The following is a 26323-nucleotide window of genomic DNA, read 5'->3' as shown; positions in this document are numbered from 1 at the left end:
TCCTCAACTCATCCCTTTTTCCATGGTGAAACCCCCCTCCCCTTTTCTGGGTAGTTGAGGCCTCTCTCATCCCGGGCTCCTATGCAGTTGTGCACCTGGATTTGAGTTTCCGTTTCAGTAAATATCTCTGAAACAGTCCCTCCTCTCCTCACCACAGCTCTGCCATTTCTTGTTTTCTAGGTTCCCATCTTTCTGTAAACTGGGCCAGCCCCCAGGTCACGTGGGTAGGACCTGGACAGCAGGCTCCACAAACTCATCCTCTCAAATAACTCAACCTCCCTTGGAACCAAGAGCTCAAGCCATCCAGCAACCATTTCCCCTTCTGCTGCATCTCCCTGAGCTCCTTGTGTTGCAAGTGCCCATGTATGCAGGAGAGACGAGGCTTGGCCATGGGAATTCGAGTGCAGTGAGTCTCATAAGAACTGGGTTGATATCTTTAGAATACTTACAGATAGAAATTGGGCAGGGGGGAGGGCGGTGGGTGGATGAGGGAATGTGGCAGGCTGTGAATAAGCCTGATTTTCCTTCAGTTCGGCAGAATAGAGGCGATTTAGATAAATGGAGGCCTTAGTTCACTACCACACTTTCTGATGGCTAGTCATCTTGCACACTAAGGGTAAATTGTGTTTTCATATCTCTGCAGAAGCTGCTACAGAGCTTTTCTTAAAAACTGTTTGTAACCCTATTTAGTGCATCTCATTACTGAGTTCCATGGCACAGTTCAGAATCATCTGGAAGGTGGATTTAATAATCCTGGTGTGAGGTCTGCTAATTTGTAATATTTAGAAGTTTCTAGGTGATACTGAGGCTGGTGGCCCAGGGATCGCATCTGAAGAAGCTCAGCTAGTAATAGTCTCTCCCTCATGATTGCATGGTTTATATGTATTTTGCTAGAAATAGTCTGGAATCATTTTCTGAATGTCTTTTTTTTCCTTCTCAAATCTTAATTCCTTGGGGTAGGGATTATGTACTACATATTTTCCGCCATATTATTAGCATATTGTTGAATACATAGAAGATGAAGTTCTTCAGGCAGAGGGATGGATCAGCTGAGGTTCTCTTTAGGATTTCCTTATTTTAATTTAAAATATCCAATTTTTCATCATTTGCAGAGGTAAATATTTATATGCTTTAGCAATGTCCTAATCTCTTTAAGAAAGAACAGCTCCAGTCTTGATTTAGGAAAAAAAAGTTCATTCCTTCATCCTTTCAAACAAGGTACAGTACAACTGAACAATGCACATTACTGTAAAACACAACTGTATTTTATATTTCTCACTATGCTTTAAATAAGTACAATTCAGATATTAAGGAAAGGAATTGCTAATCACATTAATGCATTACAGAAATCAAAATTAACTTACCACACAAAATAAATTAAAACATTTAAATATTAACTTTTCAGTGCAACATATACACAAATCAGAGTAACAGATTCTTAAAAAAAAGGCATTGGGTTATAACAATAATGAGGAATTGAGCACTCCGTAAGTTATTACACTGGGGAATTTTTTTTTATTATTACTGTGTATGTTTACCATTAAATATTTTGGAAACTTTGCTATAATCAGTGGCTAGAGAGAGCAGGTCTTATGTTAGAACATTAAGAGTAAGTGTATTTGTCTTCTTTCTGTGATATCTATCTTTGTCCTGGGTTTTCAAATCCTGCCTCTACCCTCAGTTCCACTGCCAATGAGTGTGCAGGTTGAGAGAAATCAAAACTCAGGCCATTTAAAAAGAGATTGGGGAAGGTCTCCTGAGCAATGTTGGAAGCTTGTTGATACATCCCTGCCAAAATTGACTAGAAGAGCAGCCAGCAGGCCTGTGCACACTGGGACATCCTGGCCCTAGAAGACCAGAAGATGCTACTTCTTTCCACCTGTAGTGTGTAGTTTCTCAAGAAGCTCTAGAGCCTTATCCCCTCCATCATCAGTGTGGGTGGGGGACTGCCAGTCCTGCCTCCTCCTTCATTTCTAGGAAAACAGACTCTGGGCACTTACTGCCTACCTCCTCTGCTGGGACAGAATGACAAGCTCAGCTCTTCCTTGGTGCCATGTGTATCCAGATGTGCCTTCTAAATCCATGCTGGCTGCTGTGTATCTTATCATCTGGAAGGGGTTTCCTGCCTGTGTGTTTAGAGAAGTCACTGCCTATAGAGCAGTGGGAGAACCCACATTCTACAAAAGATTTGGAAGCATCCTCCTTTCTTAAAAGTGCTTCTTTTTCTCCTGAGATAGACACTGGTAACATAGGAATAATGTTCCTGTTTATAGGAATAATTCCCTCATCATAATGGACACTTGGCTTTCTAAAGCATGAGGAAATAGGTAGCCTACAGTGATAGAAAGGGAGGTAAATTTTAAATCTGAAAAGGTGGCATTTTTATTAGAGATGGAATAGAACGTGAATTTTGCAACCTGAAAAGAGGTTATTTTCCAAAGCTAACAAAATAAATGTCAATGTAGTGAGCTGGCATGGAATCTAATTCTATTGGCTATCTGATTTCTGAAAAAAAAAATCAATAAAGAAGGAAGGTTTTCACATCCTGAGGTGTGGACAAAGGCCCAACCAGGCCTGCGTTAGCCCCACCTTCTCCTTCCAACATTTTTCAGACCCACTGGTAAAAAAGATGATTCTGGAGGCACTTTGAGGGAGGTATATGTCCCAGATGGTTCACTGCATGGTTGTACAGGCACAAGGGAGAGAATCTGGGAAGCTGTGATTGGCTGAACCTGAGGACTAGTACATTTATGGACATTAAATATCAAGTTCCTTCAGGAAAGCAGAGAAGTTCCCTTTGTTTCCATTCTCCTCTTCTCAGACCTTTACAAAGGTTCTTGGATTGCTTAATGGCTTGACTTTATCCGTTAGGTGAAGAGAACCCCACAGAAACAAAATGTTTTGTGCTAATTCTCTTTGAAGGCAATCGGACCTCAGAGACTTCTTGAAAGACTGGGGAAGTGATTGTCCCATAGTGACAATGTGATCTCAAGCTAAAATTAAATGACTGTGACTCCACTTCCATCGATCTCTCTGCGTCAGACTCTCAATTTTCAGGAGAGCCTGCTGAGAAAAGCGAGTGCACACAGGGGGCTATAACCAGTGTCAGTTGGGTTCAATCTTTGCAAGACATGTTCCACTAATGTCTCATCATCCCACTGGTCTGCTGCAAGAAGACAAGCGTAGGGAGTGCAGACCTAAACCTGCTTCTTTTTATAACAAAACCTGGGAGCTGTGTCCATTACACTGTTGGGAGACAGCTGGTGAAGAGATGCCACTTCTGATCTTAGTGCTCTGGCTACAGCATCATTTAATGAAAGTGGCAAGGTTCAGATAGGGGTTGACTACTATAGTTGCTTTAGTCATAAGAAATGAGGACGAAATCCATGGAAATAGGAGGGAAGGAGAATTAGGAGAAGACAAAATTACCTGGTAGAAATTTCAACTTGACATATTTTGAAGGTCCCTTTTATGATGTGATGAGTTAGATTCACTGATGGGTTAAATAGTAGAAGCTTGTTCTCCAGATGTTCATGAATAAAGAATTCCCTCACATAAATAGTGTGTATATTATTTCACTACTTGTCTGTTTCCCAAATTTTAACATATATGCCTGCACTCACCCAGGTGTGCCACGGCCTGGCTCTATGTTTCCCAAATTTTAAGAACATTCTTAGGGGTGAGCTCCCCAATGTTGAGTGGGGGGGGTGTTCACTGCTTCCCATTGGCAGGCCCAGTGGGCCAGAATGGGCCTAGACACTCAGAACCATTTCTCCTCTGAGAAAATTGAGCCCTATATGGCAGAAGTGGCTTGTTACAGCTTCTGTTAAATAAAACCAGCATCTTGAATGGAAAATTAAGAGTCACTGGAATATTTCTCTCAATGCTTGAAAGTAAATAGGAAAGCTAAATTTCTCCTTTTACAAGCAAAGCAACAAATCAACCTAGCAACAACCAGGAAAATAAATAACTGGCTCCTCTTTCATGGATGTGGCCCGAAATGCCCACGACACTCTGCTCATGCTGTTCTCAGTCTCCTCTTTCTTCATGGGCTCACCGAGGCAGCGCACACATTTAACCACCAGACGTTGTCATCAGTACTGCCATCAACACAGGCAGCCGTTCTCTTTCCCCGACAGTGGTGGCAAGTCTCCTCAGCTGGACTTGCTAGAGTCCACCAAGAGGTATCCAGGGACATTAACCTGCTTCATGTCTTAAATGGCACAACCTCTTAATTCCAGTCTTTGTTCCCATCAGTGACTCATCTTCTGCTTTTATTTCTGCCCTGCCCCCTTCCCATCCCCCCTGCCCCAAGTGGCTTTTCCCAAGCCTTAGCTGTTCTGAAGAGGCCAGACACTTCTAATCAGTATAATTTTACAGCCAGTGCCACATACATTATTCATGTAGAAGTCTGAAAGAGTTTTACGCTTTTTTACATTGACTTAAGAGATCAAAAAAAAAAAAACAACCTATCATCCATCTAATAAATAAGACATTATCTCCAAGGGTGGTGATGGCCTGAGAAGGTCCTCAGTGTGTCCGTGGAAGACACTGAGCTGGTGGGAGAGACTGGATAGAAGACAGATGTGGCTCCTCTGGGACACTTGGCACCTTCACATCACAATGAGCAGGTAGCTTGTCTCTACCTTCTTCCTCCCCAAAGAGGATAGGACAAAAACTGTCACAGCTACAGGAATCTTCGGTGTTGGGCAGTATAGGTGCAGCTGAGGGAAATGGGCCCATGAGAAACACCGCTGGCACCAATGATGGGCAGAAGACACACATCTGAACACAGATGCCAAGTGCCACACACACCTTAGCTAGGCAAACAGAAAGTTCATCCCATTGCAGTTAGTTTCAGACCAATCTTTAAATGATGGTCTGTCGATTTCTTCTCTAGGTCACACCACATAACCCCAAACAGACAGAGTTCTTGACAGAGTTTTGATAGAAGACCCCTTAGAGATAAAGAGATTGCACAGGTGGCCGCAGGCAGAACAGGAAAGGTCTTCTGGCATGTCCCAGGCATCCCATGTGCCATCCTCAGGAAGTTCTTTCTCCATCTGGCTGCTGAATCCTCCTGGCTGAGCTCTACCTCTGGGCTCTTCAGACCACTGTAAGGAAGGAAGGAAGAACAATTCAAACACTGTGGGCCAGGCCCTGGTCATGCTGTGGAGACAGGTTGGGACAGAAACTTTGAGGCGTTATCTATCAACGTTGTCAGCTTCTTTCCGGCTGTCAGGTCTAAATCCAAAGTCTACAGGCTTAACCTTAGGGGCAGTAGCTTCTGAAATTTTGCTTCCAGTATCAAAAGAAAGGATGATGGGGGTGGGGGTGGGGCTTGGCGGTGGTGCACCTGGTTAAGTGCACATAGTACTACCCGCACAAAGATCGGGGTTCGAGTCCCAGGCTTCCTGCCTGCAGGGGGGAAGCTTCATGAGTTGTGAAGCAAGTTTATAAGTTTCTATCTTTTCCTCTCCCTCTCCATCTCTCTCTCCTCTCTCAATTTATCTCTTTCCTATCCAATTAAAAAAAAAAGGATGTGGTATATTGCACCAAAGTAAAAGACTTTGGGGTGGTCTGGGGGGAAGGTTCTGGTCCTGGAACACAGGGAGAGGAGGACTTGGTGGGGGTTGTAGGTTGTACTGATATGTGAAAATCTGGGAAATGTTATGCATGTACAAACTATTGTATTTGTTATTGACTGTAAAACATTAATCTCCCCCAATAAAGAAATGAAAAAAAAGGATGATGGGGAGTATTATGGCAACGTGTGTGTGTGTGTGTGCGTGCGTGCGTGTACGCACGCGCACGGACAGTTGGGTGAAGGCCTTAACTGGAGGTGGTTCACCCCAGGGGGTGGCTGAAAGGGCAGTTCTTGAACTGGTCCTGGGCTCTGGTGGTCAGAATGGCTTTTCCTGGGGCCATATAAGAAAACATTTGTTGCTCAATGGTTGGTGGCCTTGAAGCCATCTTATGTAGTTGTCTGGATGAAGCAACAAGACCCTATTCTCAGCAGCTCCTAAGTCCAGCTCAGCCTGGATATCTACCACTCTGGTCCCTCCCACAGTTCCTCTGGAGGTGAGAGGGCAGGGAGCACCCTGGTCTGGGGAACACCACAGAACCAGGACCAGGCAGGACTCATATGTAGGCACGCCAAGTTTCTCATCTCTCAGGATCAACACGCATCACTGGTGCAACATGAGGCTGTAGAGGTAGACATCATCTCAGGGAGAGGAACTGGCTTAGCCTTGGTGGGGGTTTCTGGAAGGTGAGGCCCATCCAAGGCTTAAAGCTAGTATCTTCTCAATTGTGGGTAGAGAAATAACAAAACCCTCATTCTACTTTTCTGAGGTTCAGATGCCTGGAACAAAATCTACTATCAAACATTTCTTTGCACTTAACCAAAGGGACATATGTACCTCTCTCTATATAGCTGCCTTATCCAACATAGCCAAAGACTGGAAGCAGCCTAAATGTGCTTAGTGAAGTAAGAGGTGAAAGACAACTACTGGACTGTTCTATTGATTATGGAACCTAGAGAATTGGAATACATGACCCTGGGGGAAACCAGAAACTAACAAATTGTCTCTAAGACTTTATGAGAACTATGGTGGTTACCATTGGAGGGTGAAGGCACAGAATTTTGGTTGTGAACATGTTTTAGAGCAATACACTGTGGGACAAGGTGTGCACCTGGCTAAGCGCACACATTACAGAGTGTTAAGGACCCAGGTTTAAGCCCCTTGTCCCCACCTGTAGCGGGGGAAGCTTCATGAATGGTGAAGCAGGGTTGCAGGTGTCTCTCTGTCTCTTTCCCTCTCTATCTCCTCCTCTTGATTTCTCTTTGTCTCTATCCAATGTATAAATAAATAAAACGCAAAGAACAATACACTGTAACCCATAACCTTGTAACCTACTATTAACACAAAAAATAATACATTAAAATAATAAATAAATCTTGTGAGATAATTAAAAACCCCAGAAACTTTGCTTCAAAGATTTAAACAAAATTTCTGTTGGTGTTAAAAAACACACTAAAATAAAATAAAAAAAACCTAACTAGTTCAAAGGGTAACTCTCCCAAAGTTGGTCCTGATGCCAAACTCCCATGGAATTATTCTGAAACCCAAGTTATTCTCCCTCCCTCCCTTCCTTCTTTCCTTCCTTTCTTTTCTTTTCCTTTCTTTTTCTCTTTCTTTCTTCTTTCTTTCTTTCTTTTTTCCTTCCTTCCCTCCTTCCTTCCTTCCTTCCTCCTCTCTTAGGAGAAAGAACACAGCACCAAAGTTTCCTTCTGTAAAGTACTGGCTGGACTTGAACATGGGTCATACACCTAGCAAGACAGCACACTACCCAAGTGAGCTGTTCCAACAGCCCATTTTCTTCTCCTCTTCTTTAGAAAAAGTGGGTGAAACTGCCAATTATTATTTCTTACTGAGGCTTCACCACTCTGGGTTGACTTTTTCAGAGCTAGCTAGCTAGCTAGCTAGACAGACAGAGAGATAAAGAGAGAACACGAGAGAGAGAGAGAGAGAGAGAGAGAGAGACAGAGCGCACGCTATCCCATGGTGCTGACACATCCCCCTGTATGGTGGGGCTGGGACTCAAACCTGGGTTGCACATGGCAAAGCAGGTATACTTTCCAAGTGATTTTGCTGCCCCTGTGCTCTTTGTTTTTATGTACCATTTGCTCTGTAAGTCAAAGCCTCTTTAGGAACTCTTCCCCTAAGCAGATCTTTGGCCAAATCAGTATATCCCCATCACTCACAAATCATCCTCCTTTAAGCCACTAGAGGACTAACGGGTGTACATCTTCAGGAGCTGTAGGATTCCTAAACCAAAAGGAACAGACTTCTATGGTTCTTGAAGAACAAATACATGTACTCCTGGTACATGTATTTGAACTGTAGATGTATAGTTCTGTCCAGGCCAGGTCACCACAACCTTTTTTCTCCCTTCTTTTTAAAAAAGTTTTATTTACTGAATAGAAACAGAAATTGAGAGGGAAGTGGGAAAGAGAGTGAAAGAGAAAGAGAGACATCTGCAGCACTGTTTTACCTCTCCTAAAGCTTCCCCATTGCCCGTGGGGGACCAGGGCTTGAACCTGAATCCTTGTGAATAAAAACATGTGAGCTCGGGGGTTGGGCGGTAGTGCAGCAGGTTAAGCGCACCTGGTGCAAAGCGCAAGGACCAGCGGAAGGATCCCGGTTGGAGCCCCCGGCTCCCCACCTGCAGGGGAGTCGCTTCACAGACGGTGAAGCAGGTCTGCAGGTGTCTATCTTTCTCTCCCCCTCTCTGTCTTCCCCTCCTCTCTCCATTTCTCTCTGTCCTATCCAACAACGACATCAATATAACAGCGACAACGGTAACTACAACAACGATAAAATAACCAGGGCAACAAAAAGGAAAAAATGGCTTCCAGGAGCTGTGGATTCCTGGTGTAGGCACCGAGCCCTAGCAATAACCCTGGAGGCAAAACCAAAACAAAACAAAACAAAAAACATGAGAGCTCTACATGGTGCACCCAGGCCCCTCATCACAAGCTTTAATGAACATGCCAGCCTCAGTTCCCCAGTCATCTTTCTTCCCACCCTTCCTGTGCACACTTAGGCTTCTGGAGCCAACTGTTTTTTGTTTAATTGTATTAGTTATTTAATATTGACTTAAAAAATTACACGTTGACAGGGATATAATTCTATATCCTCTCCATCACCAGAAATTTGAATCCCCAGTCCCTCCACTGTAAGCCACAGCAGTTCTCCCAAGGTTGCAAACATGGGTTAACTGTTATCTCTACAACTATCTGTTTACATTTGTACATAATTGCTCCCCTTTTCTTCCAGGTTCAGTCCTTTCTTCTCCTCCAAGCCACACATAACCATATTACTACATCCAAATGTCCCTCCCTTTTTCCTTCTTTCTCCTGGAGCCAACTTTTTATAGTCACACCTCCCTGTCCAACATTATATTAGACTTTGGTGACTGTTTTCAAACCCCTTGCTTCTTGAAGATGAATGTTAGCTTTGTGATCAGCTCTACTGGTCAAAGTAGTATTCCAGAAACCTTGCTGGTAAATTTTTAGGAGTTGTAGAAATTTTTTTTTTTAGAACTTGTTAAAAAAAGAGCTATTTGATCCCATGAGCCCCAAGTTAGTGATACCCAGAAGAAGGTTCCTGATGTCAGGATTGGTCCCACATCTAGATGCCCAAACTTCTTTATGGATGTTGGGTAAAATATTCATGAAATAGTGATAAATTTTTATTTTTTATTTTTATTATTATTTTAAATTTTTTATATTTATTTTATTTATTTTTTCCCTTTTGTTGCCCTTGTTGTTTTATTGTTGTAGTTATTATTGTTATTGCTATTGTTGGATAGGACAGAGAGAAATGGAGAGAGGGAGGGGAAGACAGAGAGGAGGAGAGAAAGATAGACACCTGCAGACCTGCTTCACTGCCTGTGAAGCGACTCCCCTGCAGGTGGGGAGCCGGGGTTCGAACCGGGATCCTTATGCCAGTCTTTGTGCTTTGCGCCACCTGCGCTTAGCCCGCTGTACTACAGCCCGACTCCCGAAATAGTGATAAATTTAATGAAGATCACAAAACCTAGGAGTTTAAAGAGTCTAAAAGGGAGGTGACTGTCTCAAGAGGAAGAGAACATCTATTACCTTTCTATGGCCTAGCATATGACACACCATGCTACGTACTTTGTATTGATTTGTACCTCTCTTCTAAGAAAATGAAGGCTTACATAGGTTAGGTGACTTTTCAAAAGTCACACAGTTGCCAGTAAGAATAAACGAGCCCCTTTCAGAGTAAAGAACACCTTAAAATCAACAATCTAACTTGGGAGGATCAATATCTTCTCCCTTTGCTTTCTCCTTCCTGCTTCATCCTCTGAGAACTCCTGCCCTATCCTGGAGAAGCTGTTTTCTGTCTACTGAGGGAGAAAAGGCTTTTTGTCAATAGTGCCTCTTACCTGTTTCTGAGTGGCAGCATGCAGTCCTTCCTTTCAGGAGGGCACTGGGCTTCTCGTGCCGGCAGATGAAGGCCCGGCACCACTCACAGTGTTTTCGAACCTGGCAGCAGCTGCAAAGACATGGAACACAGTCTGGGCAGGAGCCTGGCAGGAGTGCCTGACTGGTGCAGGATCTACTGGGCAGCTCTGGCCTCAAAACCAACCTTCCTATGGAGGCCTCCAGAAAGATGGACACAGCTTGGGACTGAGGGCCTTATGGGGCAGTGGCCTTTGAGGCAGATTGCTGACTACCTGGAAGTACCTGCCTTAGTTGTGCAGCCCTGCTCTGGGCTCATGGGGCAACCTGGCCATCCACTTGGCTGCTCTTCCCAAAAAGCAGCAATTGAGAATTCTCTGAATGTAGTAATAGCCTCAGAACTGCTATTGGGAGTACGCAGTTGCTTCAGGCTTGCAGTACTCTGAAGGGGTGTGTGTGTGTGAGTGTGTGTGTGTGTGTGTGTGTGTGTGTGTGTGTGTGTGATTACCAGGTACAGCCAGCAGTAAAATCATAAAGGAACGGACCCATGGAAAGGAGAGAGTGAGCCATTGGAGCCACTCATCTTAGAGGCACTGGATCCTCCTCTGAGTAAAACATTCTCCAGTTGTGGCAAACTGAACCCCTGAAGAGCCCAGAGGCATCAGGTTATGAATGCTCCTGCCTCCCTTTATGGGAAAAAGTATACAGCTTGCAGAATAAGCACAGAAAAGAACCAGAAAACCCCAAAGAAGAGCAGGGAACAAAGCACTGAGTAAGACATTAGTTGCCTGGAAACACCTGGGGCAGCGCAGAAGGCTTTTCCCCTACTCTTTCTAGCCTTGCAACTGATGCACCTGCCAATAGAGGCTGGGAGGGGCTTTCAGCTCATAGGAGCTCAAAAATAGAAAGGAGGGAACAGATGTTTGCTGGGCTTTCCTCTGGGTGCGGTGTGACTGAATTCACAATCCCATCCGTAACCTGGTTTCGCAGCGCTATCCTGTGAGAGTTACTTGGATCCCTGAATTTTGGGTTGGCATTGCTGAGTAGGGGTCTTGGAATGATCTACTTTGGCTCCAGGTGGATAAGGAGGGGCCAGTGGGGCTGCCCAGGCTGGGATGAGCACATCCCATGCTGGAAGGATCAAGAGGCATTTTTCCAGACCCAGTAGTGACTGCTAACCAGTCAGGAGCAGAGCAGACTGGCCCCACAGTTTCCCTATCAGAAGTGACCCAGAACAGTGGAACTGATTCTTCTTGATTCTTCTGGCATGAGATGAGCTGCTCCTCATTGACTTTGCAAGTCAGAAGAGTCCTGGGCCTAGGTCATTCAGTCTGCCTGCCAGGGGTGACGGCTTAGTCTCTGGCTCAGGGCTTCTGAACTTGGGTCTCTGGGAAGGATGGGCTGGGAAAGGATGAGAAGTGGTAGGATTGGTGGTTTCCTGGAGAAGACGAGGGGCTGTCCAGGGAGCCTAGATAGGCCCTGTCTCCAGAATACCTTGGCTCTTAAGTCCTCTCTGTGCCTACCCTTATGGGTGCCCAACCTTGTTCCCGAGGCTCTGTCTGGGACCCTCCTAACCATATAAACAGGGCCATGGAAGTAATGGGTGAGGATACACAATCAGCCTGCTATGAGATTCAAGGTCAGTGGCCCTGACAACCATCTGGGGCTCTAAGGGGTGCTTCATTCACTACCAATACTAGTAATGTATGCTTTAATCTTATTTCAATTTTTAAAAATAATGAAATGACTTTTAAAAAATATATTTGCTCATTTACTATTGGATAGAGACAGAGAGAAATTGAGAGGGAAGGGGCAGACAGAGATAGAGAGAGACAGAGGGACACCTGCAGCCCTGCTTTACCACCTGTGAAGCTTTCTCCCTGCAGGTGGGGACCAGGATCTTGAATCCGGGACCCTCTGTGCTATAATGTAAGCATTTAACCAGGTGTGCCACTGCCTGGCCCCCAATCTTATTTCATTTTAATTTACTTTATTAATGCTATAGAATTTATTATCACTTTTAAAATTTTATTTAATTTGATAGGACAGAGAGAAATTAAGAGGGGGAGGAGGACTACAGAGGGAGAGGAAAAGACAGATACCTTCAGCATTACGACACCACACATGAAGCTTCTCCCATGCAGGTATAGAACAGAGGTTTCCCTTTCTTAAATTAAAAATTTAAATAAAAAAAAAAAAAAAAAAAGAATTATAGGGAAAAAAAAAAAAAAAAGAACAGAGGTTTCAATCTAGATCCTTGTGCATAATAACACATGTGCTCAGTCAGGTGTGACACCGCCTGACCCCCCAGAAGTGTATGTTTTAGACACCCCTAATGCAACAAACCCATACACAGACAGGACAGAGACTATTATTTACATCCCTCAAATCTTACGCAACTTGGGTTGTGGGGCTGCTTGTATTACAGCCCACTCTTCACTATGAGTTAATCTACACTGAGCTGACCGGCAACTTTTTAGCAGCTCTGTGAATTACTTCTGTATCATCAGCTTAGACGTAGGTATCAATTCTCTAGGGGATGCCCTGTGATTTATACATCTCCAGATATTCCCAGGGAATATGCTGCTATAGATACTGGGGATACAGTCTGAGGGCCTCTCCTTTTGCATAACAGTCTACTTGGAGTACACAGGCAAATAGATAAAAGTTAAGAAACACATGAAAAGAGACCCGTGTATATCTACATTAAAAGCAGCACAATTTGTAATAGCCCAAACTTGGAAGCAACATAGGTGTCTAACAACAGATGAGTGACGAAGAAAGTTGTGGTATATATTCAGCTATGGAATACTATTCAGCTATCAAAAATGATGAAGCCACATTCTTTACCTTATCTTGGATAAAGCTTTAAGGAATCATGTTAAGTGAGATAAGTGAGAAAGAGAAGGATGAATATGAGATAATCTCACTCATGGGCAGAACTTAATAAACAAGAAAAGAAAGTGGAAACACAAAGTAAAACTTGAACTGGTGGTGTATTGCACCAAAGCAAAGAACTCGGGGGGGGGGGGGAGGGCAGAAAAAGAAAAACCACCTGGAAAGGGTCTCTATTGCTTTAAGCATCTGGAAGATGCCATGTGGAAACTTTGGAGGATGAGGAAGGGCTGACAAGTGGGGAAAGGGGGCAAGGCTATCATTAGTTTGTCATAAGAATAACAGTGGCCTTCAACATGGCTTTAGGATTTGCACATGTCTTCTGTAAAGAGGCTACTGTCCAGAAAAGGCACGAAGTCATCGCCAATTCTCTCTAGATGACCTAAACACCCTGTCACAATTTTGAAACCAAGAGTGGAGAGTCTTCATTTATCTCTATACTGGCTGCCATGATGTGTAGGCCCACTGTGGAGAGAGACTTCCAGAATGCTCTCTTTCCTCAGGTTTGTTGCCACTAAAGTCCCTTGTGACTTTGTTGACATCAGTCAGGCAGCACAACAATAAACCGTGCTGAAGTGATCCTGTATCTGAGTGTGCCACAGACATCCCTGGTAGGGTGGGTGGGCAGGGGAGCTGGCCGAGCGACAGCAGATACTCACTGTATCAGTACACACGTGATGATGAGGACAGCCAGGCCCACAATGGAGACCACAACCAAGGCAGTGATGGCCTGCTTCTTCTGGCTGGCTGCTACCACGGCCAGGAGGTCCGCATGCTCACAGCGGGCACCTACGTACCCAGAATGGCACCTGGGGAAGAAAACAACATCACGTGGTTTCTAGGCAGAAGATCTAGTTCTCTTAACTTCCTCAGGGGCTCAAAACCCAAGGAAAATGCCCAAAGGGGTCCCACCAACGTTCTTGATTAGAGGCAAAGTGTGAGTAAAATTGTTCCTATTCCTCTAAACAGATATCTCCTGCTTGGAGTAACCAAATCAGCTTTGTTATCTTAAAAGAGACACCTCTTGTTATTGTTACAGTGTCAGTATTTGGGGAGTGAAGGGAGAGAGGAAATGCTGTATTTATTTATTTACCAGAGCACTGCTCAGCTCTGGCTTATGATATTGCCAGAGATTGAACCTAGGTCCTGAGAGGCTCAGACATGAAAATCTCTTGCAGAACCACTATGTTATCTCCCCAGCCCTGCAAATGTATTATGTAGCATGAAGTCCATTTTGGCAGTTCATAAAAAGCCAAGTTATTTTTAAATTAAACATGTACATTCAGAATTTCTGATGATGAGAGAAAAAGGACATGTGAAGTCAGAGGAAGACTCAGGTTTCAGCTGCTTTATTATCTTCCCCATTTAGTTCAGGGAGTTCTGTCAGCAGTTACTGGGTGTGAGCAGCACAGACTAAAGTCTGGACCAGTGCCACTACCTGGTAATTGTAAGATGCAAGAAGCCACTGATCTGTGAACTTCATATCCCCATTTCCTGTCACACTGGCCTGGCTCCACTAGAGGATGAGTAAGGGCATGCGTGAGGTCAGGTTCATGAGCAGACATGTAGTCTGCAAGGGGTGATAACCCTACAAGGCGATATACCATGGGTACTGCTGCTACACAGAGGCTCTTTGGCATCTGTCATTCCAGGAACAGCTTCTTCTTTGTTTCTCCCGTCTAGCTCCCCATGTCATAAACACCCTTCCCACATTTTTTTTTTCTTTTTTGCTACCAGGGCTATTGCTGGGGCTTAGTGCTTGCATGATCAACCTACTTCTCCCAGTAGCCATTTTTTTCTTTTTTAAAATTTTACTTTATTATGATAGAAATAGAGAGGAATAGGGCAAAAGAGGGGGACATCTACATCCTGCTCCATCACTCATGAAGCTTCTCCCCTACAGGAGGGGGATGGGTCCTCAAACCTGGGCTCTCCACATGATAACTGTGAACTTTAGTGGGTGTGACAAGCCCCATTCTAGATCTAATGGTACTTGTATGATGGTTCCTCAATACTTCTATTTTTTAATAGAGACAGAGGTGGGAGAAAGAGAGAGAGAGAGAGAGAGAGAGAAAGAGAGAGAGAGAACACAAAAGATAGAGGAAGAGATCATAAAGCTTCTTCAATATGATGGGGACAGGACTCACCCCTGGGTCATAAACATGACAAAGCAGAGTGTAACCAAGTGAGCTATTTTCCTGGCCCTCAAGATCTCTTCTTGTCCCAAGAAAAGTGATGACCATCTTCTGATAATGCATTTCTCCCTTCATACATGTCTTCTTAACTGAAGAACTGCTTATCTCACACACAGGTCCCTTTGTGGGGTGTAGGTTCTTGTCTGATAGCTTCCTTCCCACAGGGGACTTCCCTTAAAAGCATCCTTGCATCAGACCTCACAGGCTGGGTTTAAAATTTTTTCTTCTAGAATGGACATGACAGCTAAACTACTTATTAAAAAAAGAAAAAAGAGTCTACCTTTGTCTTTTTCCTTCCCTTCCCTTTTCTTCTTTCCTTCCTTTTTTCCTTCCTTCTTTCCTTCCTTCCTCCCTCCCTCCCTTCCTTCCTTCCTTCCTTCCTTCCCTCCCCCCCCACCCCAAGCACTGTACAGCTCTGGTTTATGGTAGTTCTGGGGATTGAACCTGGATCTCTGGTGTCTTAGGCATGAAAATGTGATAACATTAACTATCGATTGTCTTTTTGAACCCTAAGACAGCAGGAACCTCACATCTCCACTATAGAGCCCCTACTTCCCCCAGTCCTGGAACCCTTGGATACGGCCCACTTTCCCATATGCCTCTCCCAATCCAAACCAAATAATATTGCATCCGCTGATCACAACCTAACCAACGCAACGATTGCCACCTCAACATGCTTCAGCTCAGACTGTGTCCAGAGACTTAACGTGTGGAATGTCAACCCTTCAGCTTCATTACTCGGGTGAGACCTTTCCTTTCATAGTATACTCTACTTTCATCTCAGGTGGTTCACTTTCTAACTAAGTCCCAAAACCTAGATATACACCAGTTTCTGTGAGAGCGAGCATATATTCACACGTATCTATAAACTACTGCAAAATATATACCTGAAAGCAGAAGTACACTAGAGCTTGCAGTGAGTACCTCCCTAACACTTCCTCTCCACTATTCCAAGCTTTGGATCCATGATTGCTCAACAATTTGTTTGGCTTCGTATGTTAACTCTCTTTTCAGTAACCAGGTTCCAGATGCCATCAGGATGCTGGCCAGGCTTCCCTGGACTGAAGACCCCACCAATGTGTCCTGGAGCTCAGCTTCCTCAGAGACCCACCCTACTAGGGAAAGAGAGAGGCAGACTGGGAGTATGGACTGACCAGTCAACGCCCATGTTCAGTGGGGAAGCAATTACAGAAGCCAGACCTTCTACCTTCTGCATCCCACAATGACCCTGGGTCCATGCTCCCAGAGGGATGGAGAATGGGAAAGCTATCATGGGAGGGGGTGGGATATGGCGATTGGGTGGTGGGAATTGTGTGGAGTTGTACCCCTCCTACCCTGTGGTTTTGTTAATTAATCCTTTCTTAAATAAAAAAAAAGCAGCATGGTAATGCATGCAGATCTATACTTATACAATATTTATTTTATTTTTACATATAAATATTATTTTAAAATTATATTTACATATATTATTATTTTTAAAACTCTACTTATTTATTTAACTTGACAGGACAGAGAAATTTAGAGGGAAGGGGGATAGAGAGGGAGAGAGACAGAGAGACACCTGCAGCACTGCTTCACCACTCGCAAAACTTTCCCCCTGCAGGTGGGGAGCAGGGGCTCAAACCTGGGTCCTTGCACATTGCAATACGTATGCTCAACCAGGTGTGCCACCACCTGGCCCCGCTACAAAGATTTCTTCATGGGCTTGTTTATTTTATGAGAAAGACCAGAGCACTGCTCAGATATGTGCAGTGTCAGAAATTGAACCCCTGTAGGGGATGCTTCACAGGCGGTGAAGCAGGTCTGCAAGTATCTTTCTCTCTCCCTTTTCAATCTCCCCCTCCATTCTTAATTTCTCTCTGTCCTATTAATTGAAATAGAAAAAAGAAAAAAAAGAAAATATGGATGCTGGGAATGGTGGATTCATAGTGCTGGCACCAAGCCCCAGCAATAACAACAACAACGACACTCTACCAAACGTGTTTCAGATGGTAGCACAGTAATTTAGTACACAGTCTATGTCACTAGACCCTTATCATTTTGGCTGTATTCAACTTTGATAATGTAAATCATGGTGGGTGATTATCTCTGAGTATACATCCCACTTGCATCTGAGACTATTTCCTCAGGGCAGAGTCTCAAAAGTGGATAAACTACAGCACGGACTTTGGAGACAGGCTGCTATGTAAGCTCAAATTCAAATCTCATTCCCCATGTGCTACCTGTATGACTTTAAGAAAGCGACTTTACCTTTAGGTGCCATTGAGTCTGCATCTAATGATGTGATAAAAACACTAAACAAATGGGTGGGGATAGATAGCATAATAGTTATACAAAGATACTCTCATGCCTGAGGCTCCAAAGCCCCAGGTTCAATCCCCTTGCACCACCATAAACCAGAGCTGTGGTAAATAAAACAAAACAAAACAAACAAACAAACAAACAAAAAACAAAGACACTAAACAAACTTAACACACTACAGCATGAGTTGCCTGGGCAGTGGCTCTGTGCATATAGTGCAGGCACTGCAAGCCTGAGGCTAGGGGTTCATTTCCTGGCACTGCACATAACTAAGCAGTACTCTAGTTTTTCTTATAAAATAAACAAACACATAAAGAAATCACTGTGGCAAAGGAGGTGATTCAGTAGGGTAAGTGCAGAACTTGCATACATGGGACCCAAGGTCCAATCCCTGGTACCATAATGCCAAAGCAGTGGTCTGGTTGCTCTCTCAATATAAGTCTTAGAAAACAAACAAACCAACAAACCAACAACCCAGAAATGTGCTTTATGCCAGATTTTCCTTAACATGGGTGACCTCCACATGCTGGGGTGGGACTAGGGCACTGAATTTAGTGACTCTTGGCACTTGGATTGGGTATACCCACTCTTGGTCCCTAGAACTGGATTTGCTAATCCTGTAGCCTCTCTGCTCCAGGGCAGGGAGGAGGAGGTTGGATGGAGTAAACTCTGACTCAAGGGCTTCCTGGGCTTTCACTATTCCTTTTAGTTAGGGCTTTACAACATTCTTCAGCTACTGGATAGTAATAATGAGTTGATTTCAGCAGTGATGGTGCTGATAACAACTACAAGTTGAGCTCGTAGGCTCTGTTGGAAATGGTTCTTGAATGATCTCCAGCGCTGTTTAATAGAACTTTCTGTGATGATTTTGTGCTGATTTACAGAGCAGTCACTAGCTGCATTGAGGCCAAGTACTTGAAATGTGGCTGATGCTACTGAGACACTTGAAATCCATTCATTGAAATGGGCACATGTGTCTAGTGGGCACCATCTTGGAATGTAGTTGCCTTACATGTACTGTGGTCATGGGTCCTTGGTACAGTCCTCTGAAAAGCTAGTCTTCTGTTGTAATACACAAACTACGTATTGCCCAAAACTCATGACATGCTGCCTGCAGAAGCCTTCAAAGAAAGGAATATCACTGAAGGAAGCCACCTGTGCAGCAGGTTTTAAGGTTCCAGTGTCCATGCCAGTAGCAACCAGTTCCTCACCTGTCCACAGTGCTTCTCTGCTGACTGAAATCCTGGACTTAACTTTCCCACAGCAAAGTGTGAAAACAAAGCACTGGTATAAGGCACTCAGATCTGTCTGACTTTCAAATCCATGCCCTGAATTGCTCTGCAGGTGTTTGAATCTCAGTGTCCACTTAATGGGGAGGGTAGAGGGAGAGAATGAGGACATGTGTTTTCTTCAGGCACCTGGATGGCAGTAATGATGTCAGGATTTTTTTTTTTTTTTTTGTCACCAGAGTTATCACTGGGGCGTACTGCCTGCATAACCACATTCCTCCCAGAAATGATTATTATTTTATTTTTCTTCTTTTTTTTTTAGATACACAGTGAAAGAGAAGGAGAGTCAGAGAGAGAGAGAGAGAGACAGAGAGACAGAAAGAAGGAGAGACACTGCAGCACTGTTCCACCACTGCTCATGAAGCTTCCCTATTACAGGTGCTCCCATGTGGTAGTTGGGGGCTTAAACCTGGGTCCCTGTGCATGGTAATATGTGCTCCACAGAGCTACCTGTAACCCCCACAGATACCATCACTTCTTAAGCCCCTGTAGCCCCTGCACCCCACCCCAGAAGCTAGATGAGCTACAGAAAGGTGACTCAAGCACCAGCAGAAACCATTCCTCTTCCTGACCCCTGGGAGGTGTGCTCTGGGTCACTTGGGCAGCCTGCTGACATGCTGATGGCAGTCACTCCTCTCTGCGTGTTTGACTGTTCAGATCCTACTGGAATGTGCTGTGGCCAGGACCATGAGGAATGTTTTCCTTGGCCCGAAGTGCTTTGTTTTCACACTTTGCTGTGGGAAAGTTAAGTCCAGGATTTCAGTCAGCGGAGAAGCACTGTGGACAGGTGAGGAACTGGTTGCTACTGGTGTGGACATGGGAACCTTAAAACCTGCTGCATAGATGGCTTCCTTCAGTGATATTCCTTTCTCTGAAGGCCACTACGGGCAGCATATCATGAGTTTTGGGCAGTCTATCTCAAGGGAAAAATGGGGTTATGATCCTAATCTTGTATTTCCATAGCACTATTTTCTTTGGTAATCTTTTTCCATTTGTTTTCTGATAAAGTTGGGCATGAGTGGGGATTCACTGAAGGGAAACATTAAATACAAATAGCTTCATGTGAAGTGTAAATGTTTAAGAGTGATTTTCATTATTCTTGGCTACCCCTAACTATCTAATTGTTTTATTTTATTTTTTAAATTTGCTTTGACTTTTTTTTTAACCACGTATTTTTAAGATAAGCTATCTCTTTAGATTCTCTGGAAACCAAGGCTATTACTCTTATGAAAAACAAAGCTTAAGGATATCAGCATTTTAGAAAGTGTGAGTTCCCTTTTTTCAGACTGCATGGGTTTTCTCTGTAAGCCCATGAAGCAATACCTCAGATTTTTGTGAAAACTCAGTTTTCACAAGAATGTGTCAGTGTGGGAGAGACAGCTTAGCCTGTTAGAGCATCAACTTGCATGATGGAGGCCCCAGAAGGTGAAGATTCAATTCATGGACCCCCTTATACTTGAGCTGAGCAGTGTTCTGATCCCAGCTCTCTCCCGTTTCTTGCTCATTCTCTTTCTCTCTCATAATAAATAAATCTTTAAATATATAAGCCAAGTTAAAAAAAAAAAGAATGTGCTAGCTTTGTCTTCCTAAAAACAGGAAAAAAAAAAAATCTCTGCGGTGACCCAGGAGGTAACAGACCTAATCACCACAGCCTTAAACCCTCAGGTCAGAGTCTGCAGGGCCTGTTTTCAGTGCATATGTAAGTAAACCTTGCAAGGTTTCTTTTCCTTTAAATTGCAAAGTTATTTTTCTCTCCTTCATTTACTACATCCTTTTAGACCAAGTAACCCCAGGAGAAAGACCAGGTGAGAGACTCCTTTGTACTGTGTATGAACCTCTATGCAAGTGTAACTGAAGTCTGTCTTGTCATGCTATCTTTCTTGTGTCAATTTAATCATTTTCCAGCTGCACAGACCTAAAAGGGTAGAAGTTTCTCACCAACAGCCCTCTCTGCAAGGGTTCAGAGTTTCTGATTTAGTGGGAATTAATTAAGTAGAACATGCTCTTAGATTCCACAAATATTAAAAGGTCTAAGGTATGATTCTGTCCTCAGGAAGCTTACAAACTCACATGGTGGTGACCAAAGTGAGCAAAGAGGGCTGGAGGAAGCAGGCCAGAGGCAGCAGTAGGATGATGACAGTGACTGGCATCTGCTCCAGTACAAACAGCAGTGGGGATAGGTGGGAGTTGCAGAAATGATTTATTTTGAAGTGGGAGGGGTTCATCTATCTGCATGGAGAAGCAGAACCTGACTTCTAAGATGCTGAGTACTTAATTAGAGAATGGCAAGGATCATCTTCCATCACACCTAACAGGGGACTATGGGACACCAAGATCCACTAGGGACACTGTGGTGAATTGGCAGTCATTACTTGCATGGTCAGCCCCCTTCCCCAAAGACAGCTAGTTTTTTTCAAACTGCAAGGGGATCTTGATTGTTTATGCAGGGCCCCTCACTCAGCCCACAGGAAGTACTTGGTAAAAGTCTGTGGTCAGGGCAAGTTGCTGGGGATTGACTCTACTCTTTTTCTGGAGGAAGTTTTACTTGGGGGGGTGTGGGGGCGGGAGGTGCTGACACCTTCCCCCCTGGAAACAACATAGCTTAGTGATCTGAGCTGAAAATTCTGAGGCTAGAGCAAGGTGACCTTTGGGGCAATAACTAAGAACATGGTTTTGAGGTTAGAATGGAATGAATCCCAGCTCTGTCATTTGCTAGCTCGGGATAAGTTGCTGCATTTGTCTGAGTTTCTACTTTCTCATTTACTCAACAAGGGTGAGAAACCCAAGTTGAGAGGGGGAGCTATGAGGACTCCATAGTCACTGCAGGCAAAGTGCTAGGGTTAACATTAATAATGGGGCTGAGCTGGAGTGCACCCTACTGAGTGTACACATTATCAAGAACAAGGACCTAGGTTCAAATTCCTGGTCCCTACCTGTGGGGGTGGGGGGGTGGAGTTTCATGAGTGGTGGAATGGTGCTGCAGGTGTCTCTTTTTGCTATCTTCCCCTTCCATTTCAGTTTCTGTCTCCACCCAATAAATAAATAATAGTGATGTTAATAGTGATGTGAAAGAGGAGAGTCAGCTGGTCACTCTGTGTACAAAAATCTATTAGTGTGTAAATGTGATGGATAATGAGCTCCCGGGAGCCAAGAGCAGGCAGGACTTGAGACCCAGACAGGAACAGAAGAGCATTCCCCCTCATGCCCCTCCCCCCTTTCAGAAGCTGGTTGGGCTGGAGGGGGAGAGGATTGGGGAGGGGTTGCCCGACAGTATCTCAGTCACAGATAAGGCCATTGATTTGGCCCCTTGGGTAACCCAAACTTGAGGTTGCTAACACTCAGAAAGCTTGCACCAGCCCCTAATGTGGTAGTTTTTATCAGAACCTCTCTTCCCAAAGAGGTACAGGTACTGCTGGAGGGGAAAATGCCTTGTGCCTGCTGCCTGGGAAGCTTCCTGACATTTGGGCTGAGAGGCCTCTAGTGTTTTTCCACAAATGACCTGACTACTGACTAAAGGATCCCATTAGTCCCCCCAGGGAGGGGGTTGTGTGTTTGAAAGAGAATGCTAATCATGAATAATGACAGTATCTACCATTATCACTGTGCTTTGTATTTATGGGCTGGGGAGGGCTCTCAGCCTGAAACCTCTTAGCTCTGCAGACATGACTTGGGGGTCTCACACACAGAAGGAAGGTCGCCAGTGTGCCTTTCTAGGGCTGTCCATGCTCACATAGCTGCGTCTCAGGAGGAAGAAACAACAACCTGCCACTTCTTGCTGCAGTAGGCTCTCCTGGTACCCCCTCTCCTGGACTAACAATGCATCTGATACCCTTCAATATCATGTCTAAGTACTCAGTTTCTGGAGCCAGACAGTCTGTCTTTGAATCTAGGCTCTGCTACATGACCTAGGCACAGCACAGCTCAGGGCTCATTATGAGTATTGCATGAGTAAATACATGGATTCTGACTAGCAATATACAAAAGCTCAATAAATTCCAGCTTTTGATTAAAATTCAGTGCTATTTGCTTGGTTCTTAATGGGTGTGTGTGGCGTGGATTTTGCGCCTTCCTACTCCCCTGACACCTACAAATGTCTGGAGACATTTCTTTCTAAAGATTTATTTATTTATTTTTAAAGTGTTTTATTTATTCATGAAGAATGATAGGCAGAAAGAGAGAGAGAGAGAGAGAGATGGAGAGAGAGAACGGACGAGACATCACTCTGGCACATGTGCTGCCTGAGATTGAACTCTGGACCTCATGCTTGAGAGTCCAATGCTTTATACACTGTGCCACCTCCTGGACCACTTATGTTTTACTTATAAAATGGAAATATTGACAAGACCATAGTATAAGAGGGGTACATTTCCACCCAATTCCCACCACCAGAACTCCATATCCTATCCCTTCCCCTGATAGCTTTCCTATTCTTTATCCCTCTGGAAGTATGGACCCAGGATCATTATGAGGTGCAGAAGGTGGAAGGTCTGGCTTCTGTAATTGCTTCCCCACTGAACATGGGCGTTGACAGGTCAGTCCACACTCTTAGCTGTGGAGATATTTCTGGTGGTCCTGGATGGGATGGTATGCTACTGGAGTCTAGTGGGTGGAGGTCAGGGATGCCTTATACAGGATCTCTCTTCCTGTCCCCAACATGGGATTTTCCAGCTCCAATGTCAAGAGTGCCAAGGCTGAACATAGGGCCATCTAACAGTATTCTACAGTGGACAAATGTTCCCTCTTTTTTTCCTCTTGGGGTCTCCTGCACATATACAATTTCAATGCCCCAGGCCAACTTTTCCAGATAGAGAGGAAGAGACAGATAGGCAATGAGATAGGAGTAGAAAGAGAGAAAGAGTGGAAAGAGAGAGAGTGAATGAAAGGGGGTGGGTGGGTGGGTGGCAGAAGGGACTGAACACAGCACCAAAGCTTTCCAAGGTGTCATAGTACTCTTTTAAAAAAATTATATTTATTTATTTTCCCTTTTGTTGCCCTTGTTGTTTTTTTATTGTTGTTGTAGTTATTATTGTTGTTGTTACTGATGTCGTCCTTGTTAGATAGGACAGAGAGAAATGGGGAGAAGAGGGGAAGACAGAGAGGGGGAGAGAAAGATAGACACCTGCAGACCTGCTTCACCACCTGTGAAGCGACTCCCCTGCAGGTGGGGAGCCGAGGGCTCGAACCGGGATCCTCATTCCGGTCCTTGTGCTTTGTGCCACCTGCGCTTAATCCGCTGCACTACCGCTTGACTCCCCATAGTACTCCAGTACTATAGTCCTCCAGGGGCTTGAGCCAGGAAAGCACACACTGTGAGGCAGGTGCCTCACCACAGCTATCTCACTGACTGCAGATCATCTTGAGCAACTTCTTTTCAAAACTGGCATGACTCCCATTGCCTAAAAAGGAAAAGCTCTCTTCAATAGGCTTACCTATCTGATCGACATGTCTCCTCTTGATTTGTCTCTATCCAACATAAATAAATAAAATATCAAAGGAAAGTCTTTTGTGTAACCATTATGCTATTTCTCCAGACCACTTTAAATATTCTGATTTATTTGTTCACTACAGAGTGAGAGCAAAAGCAGGAGAGAGCAGCAGACCACTAGTCTAGTACATGGGGTGCTAGGGTTGAAACTCAGAACCTTAGTCTTGTACTCTGCTACTGCTGCAGCCTGTTCCATTTGGTTTTTGTCTTTTTTTGTTTTTCTATAGTACTAGGGCTCGAACCCAGGGCTTCATGAGTACTAGGCATGAGCTTCACTATGGAGCCACCCCCCCAGTACCTCTTTTTTTTTTTAAAAAAAAAAACTTATTTATTTACTACTGGATAGAGACAAAGAAAAACTGACATGAGGAGGAGAGATGAAGGAGAGAGACAGAGAGATACTGCTTCACCACTCATGAAACTTCCCTCCTGGAGGGGCTTGAACCTGGGCCCTTGCACACTGTAATGTGTGCACTTAAGCAGGTGTGCCACCACCTGGATCCCTCTCTTTTTGTTCATAGATTTCGTGGGATACTCTTTGACTTGGCTGTTGGGTTGCCCCAGCCCCCACACCCCAGGACTCCAGGGGACACTTACACGCAGGCTAGTTCCTCCTCCTGTATCAAAAACCTGCAGGTTCCATGGAAGCAGTACTGACTGTGGGAGTCCGGACAGTCATTAAAGTGGGACACCACAGCTGCGGCCACAGGGGGCTCTGCTGAGGAGAGAAAAGACGTTTGGCTCATTATCCATGCATGGTAGGTAGAGTAGAGTGATGTTTCCCCTGGCCCTGATTCACTGGTCCACAAGTGGCTGGAATTTCTGGTCCCCATGAGAACACCCCTTCTTCAATTTTCACTTTTGAATGGGCAGTCTAGTACCAACCCAACTCCCATATTGTATGAATGGGCAGTCTAGTACCAGCCCGACTCCCATATTGTATGAATGGGCAGTCTAGTACCAGCCAGACTCCCATATTGCATGCTTTCCAGCAGAGCTTAATTTATTGAAATTTGTAGAAAATAAAAGACTCCCAAAAAGATTCAGTGCAATTCAATTACATGCAGATAACAAAGTAATTTTAGTATTAGAAGTCTTTTAACCAAGGGGGACCTAATTTTACTTCTGCATAGTGACAGTGATCATTTCTAAAATACAGCCTTCCTAAAAATCTCTTTTAAAATCAAGCAACTGGAAGAAAGGTTCAATAAGAATACCTTGTAACCATTAAATCAATGCTGGGGAAGAACAGTGAATAATGTAAAAAAGATACTCATGCTAGTTGTTGTAAATGAAATAGAGATGTTTCCTGTATGGTCTGTGTAGTGTGATTCTAATGAAGCATTTACACATGGAGACATTTAGATATAAACTCTGGGAAGAATGCACACAACAATGGTAGTTCAATTTCTTTGCAGTGGTGGTGCTAGGAATGATTTTTTTTTTCTTTCTGCCTCCAGGGTTATCGCTAGGGCTTGGTGGCTGCACCACAAATCCACTGCTCCTAGAGGCCATTTTCCCCCCTTTTGTTGCCCTTGTTGTTTATCAGTGTTGTTGTTACTATTATTGTTGTCATTGTTGTTGGATAGGACAGAGAGAAATTGAGAGGGGAGGGGAAGACGGGGGAGAGAAAGACACCTATAGACTTGCTTCACCACCTTTGAAGCAACTCCCCTGCAGGTGGGGAACCGGGGCCTCGAACCAGGATCCTTATGTGGCTCCTTGCGCTTTGCACCATGTGCACTTAACCCGCTGTGCTACCTACTGCCCGGCCCCAGGAGTGATATTTTTTCTTATTTATTTATTGGGCAGAAAGAGAAAGAAATCAATAGGGGTGGGGGAGGTATAGAGGGAGAAAGAAAGACATCTGTAGCACTGCTTCACTATTTGTGAAAATCCCTTCTACAGGTGGGGACCAGGGGCTTGAACCTGGGTCTTTGTACACTGTAATATGTATGCTCTACCAGGTGTGATATTGCCTAGTCCTATGCTCTGAGGACCAGCTAAGGCTCAGAATCCTACTGGGAACAGCACAGGCAGTACTGGGAAAGCTAAGAGGGACAAGTTTGAAATAGAGACAGGTCCTAATCACATAGTCCACAGTTCTCCAGAGCCTGGGCCATCACCAGATCTTTCAGGAACTGTTTTCTTTGGCTTTCTCACA

At 44.3% G+C, this 26323-nt stretch overlaps 1 protein-coding gene across 1 annotated transcript in view; it reads right to left on the bottom strand.

Annotated features, from left to right (window-relative positions):
• Nucleotides 1-1177: 1177 nt before the first annotated feature.
• TGFA (transforming growth factor alpha) overlaps nucleotides 1178-26323 on the bottom strand; it is a 127517-nt gene continuing 102371 nt past the window's right edge. The window contains exons 3-6 of the mRNA XM_060187167.1: nucleotides 24757-24877; nucleotides 13549-13698; nucleotides 9979-10088; nucleotides 1178-5114 (exon numbers count right to left, since the gene is read on the bottom strand). Coding sequence (XP_060043150.1) covers nucleotides 5107-5114; nucleotides 9979-10088; nucleotides 13549-13698; nucleotides 24757-24877 — 389 coding nt within the window. The 3' untranslated portion in view covers nucleotides 1178-5106. The remainder of the gene's footprint in view (nucleotides 5115-9978; nucleotides 10089-13548; nucleotides 13699-24756; nucleotides 24878-26323) is intronic.

This window comes from Erinaceus europaeus, chromosome 3 (genome assembly GCF_950295315.1).
Source record: "Erinaceus europaeus chromosome 3, mEriEur2.1, whole genome shotgun sequence".
Taxonomy (NCBI): Eukaryota; Metazoa; Chordata; class Mammalia; order Eulipotyphla; family Erinaceidae; genus Erinaceus; species Erinaceus europaeus.
Note: the sequence above shows the minus strand (reverse complement) of the source record. Positions and strands in the feature narration are given on the sequence as shown.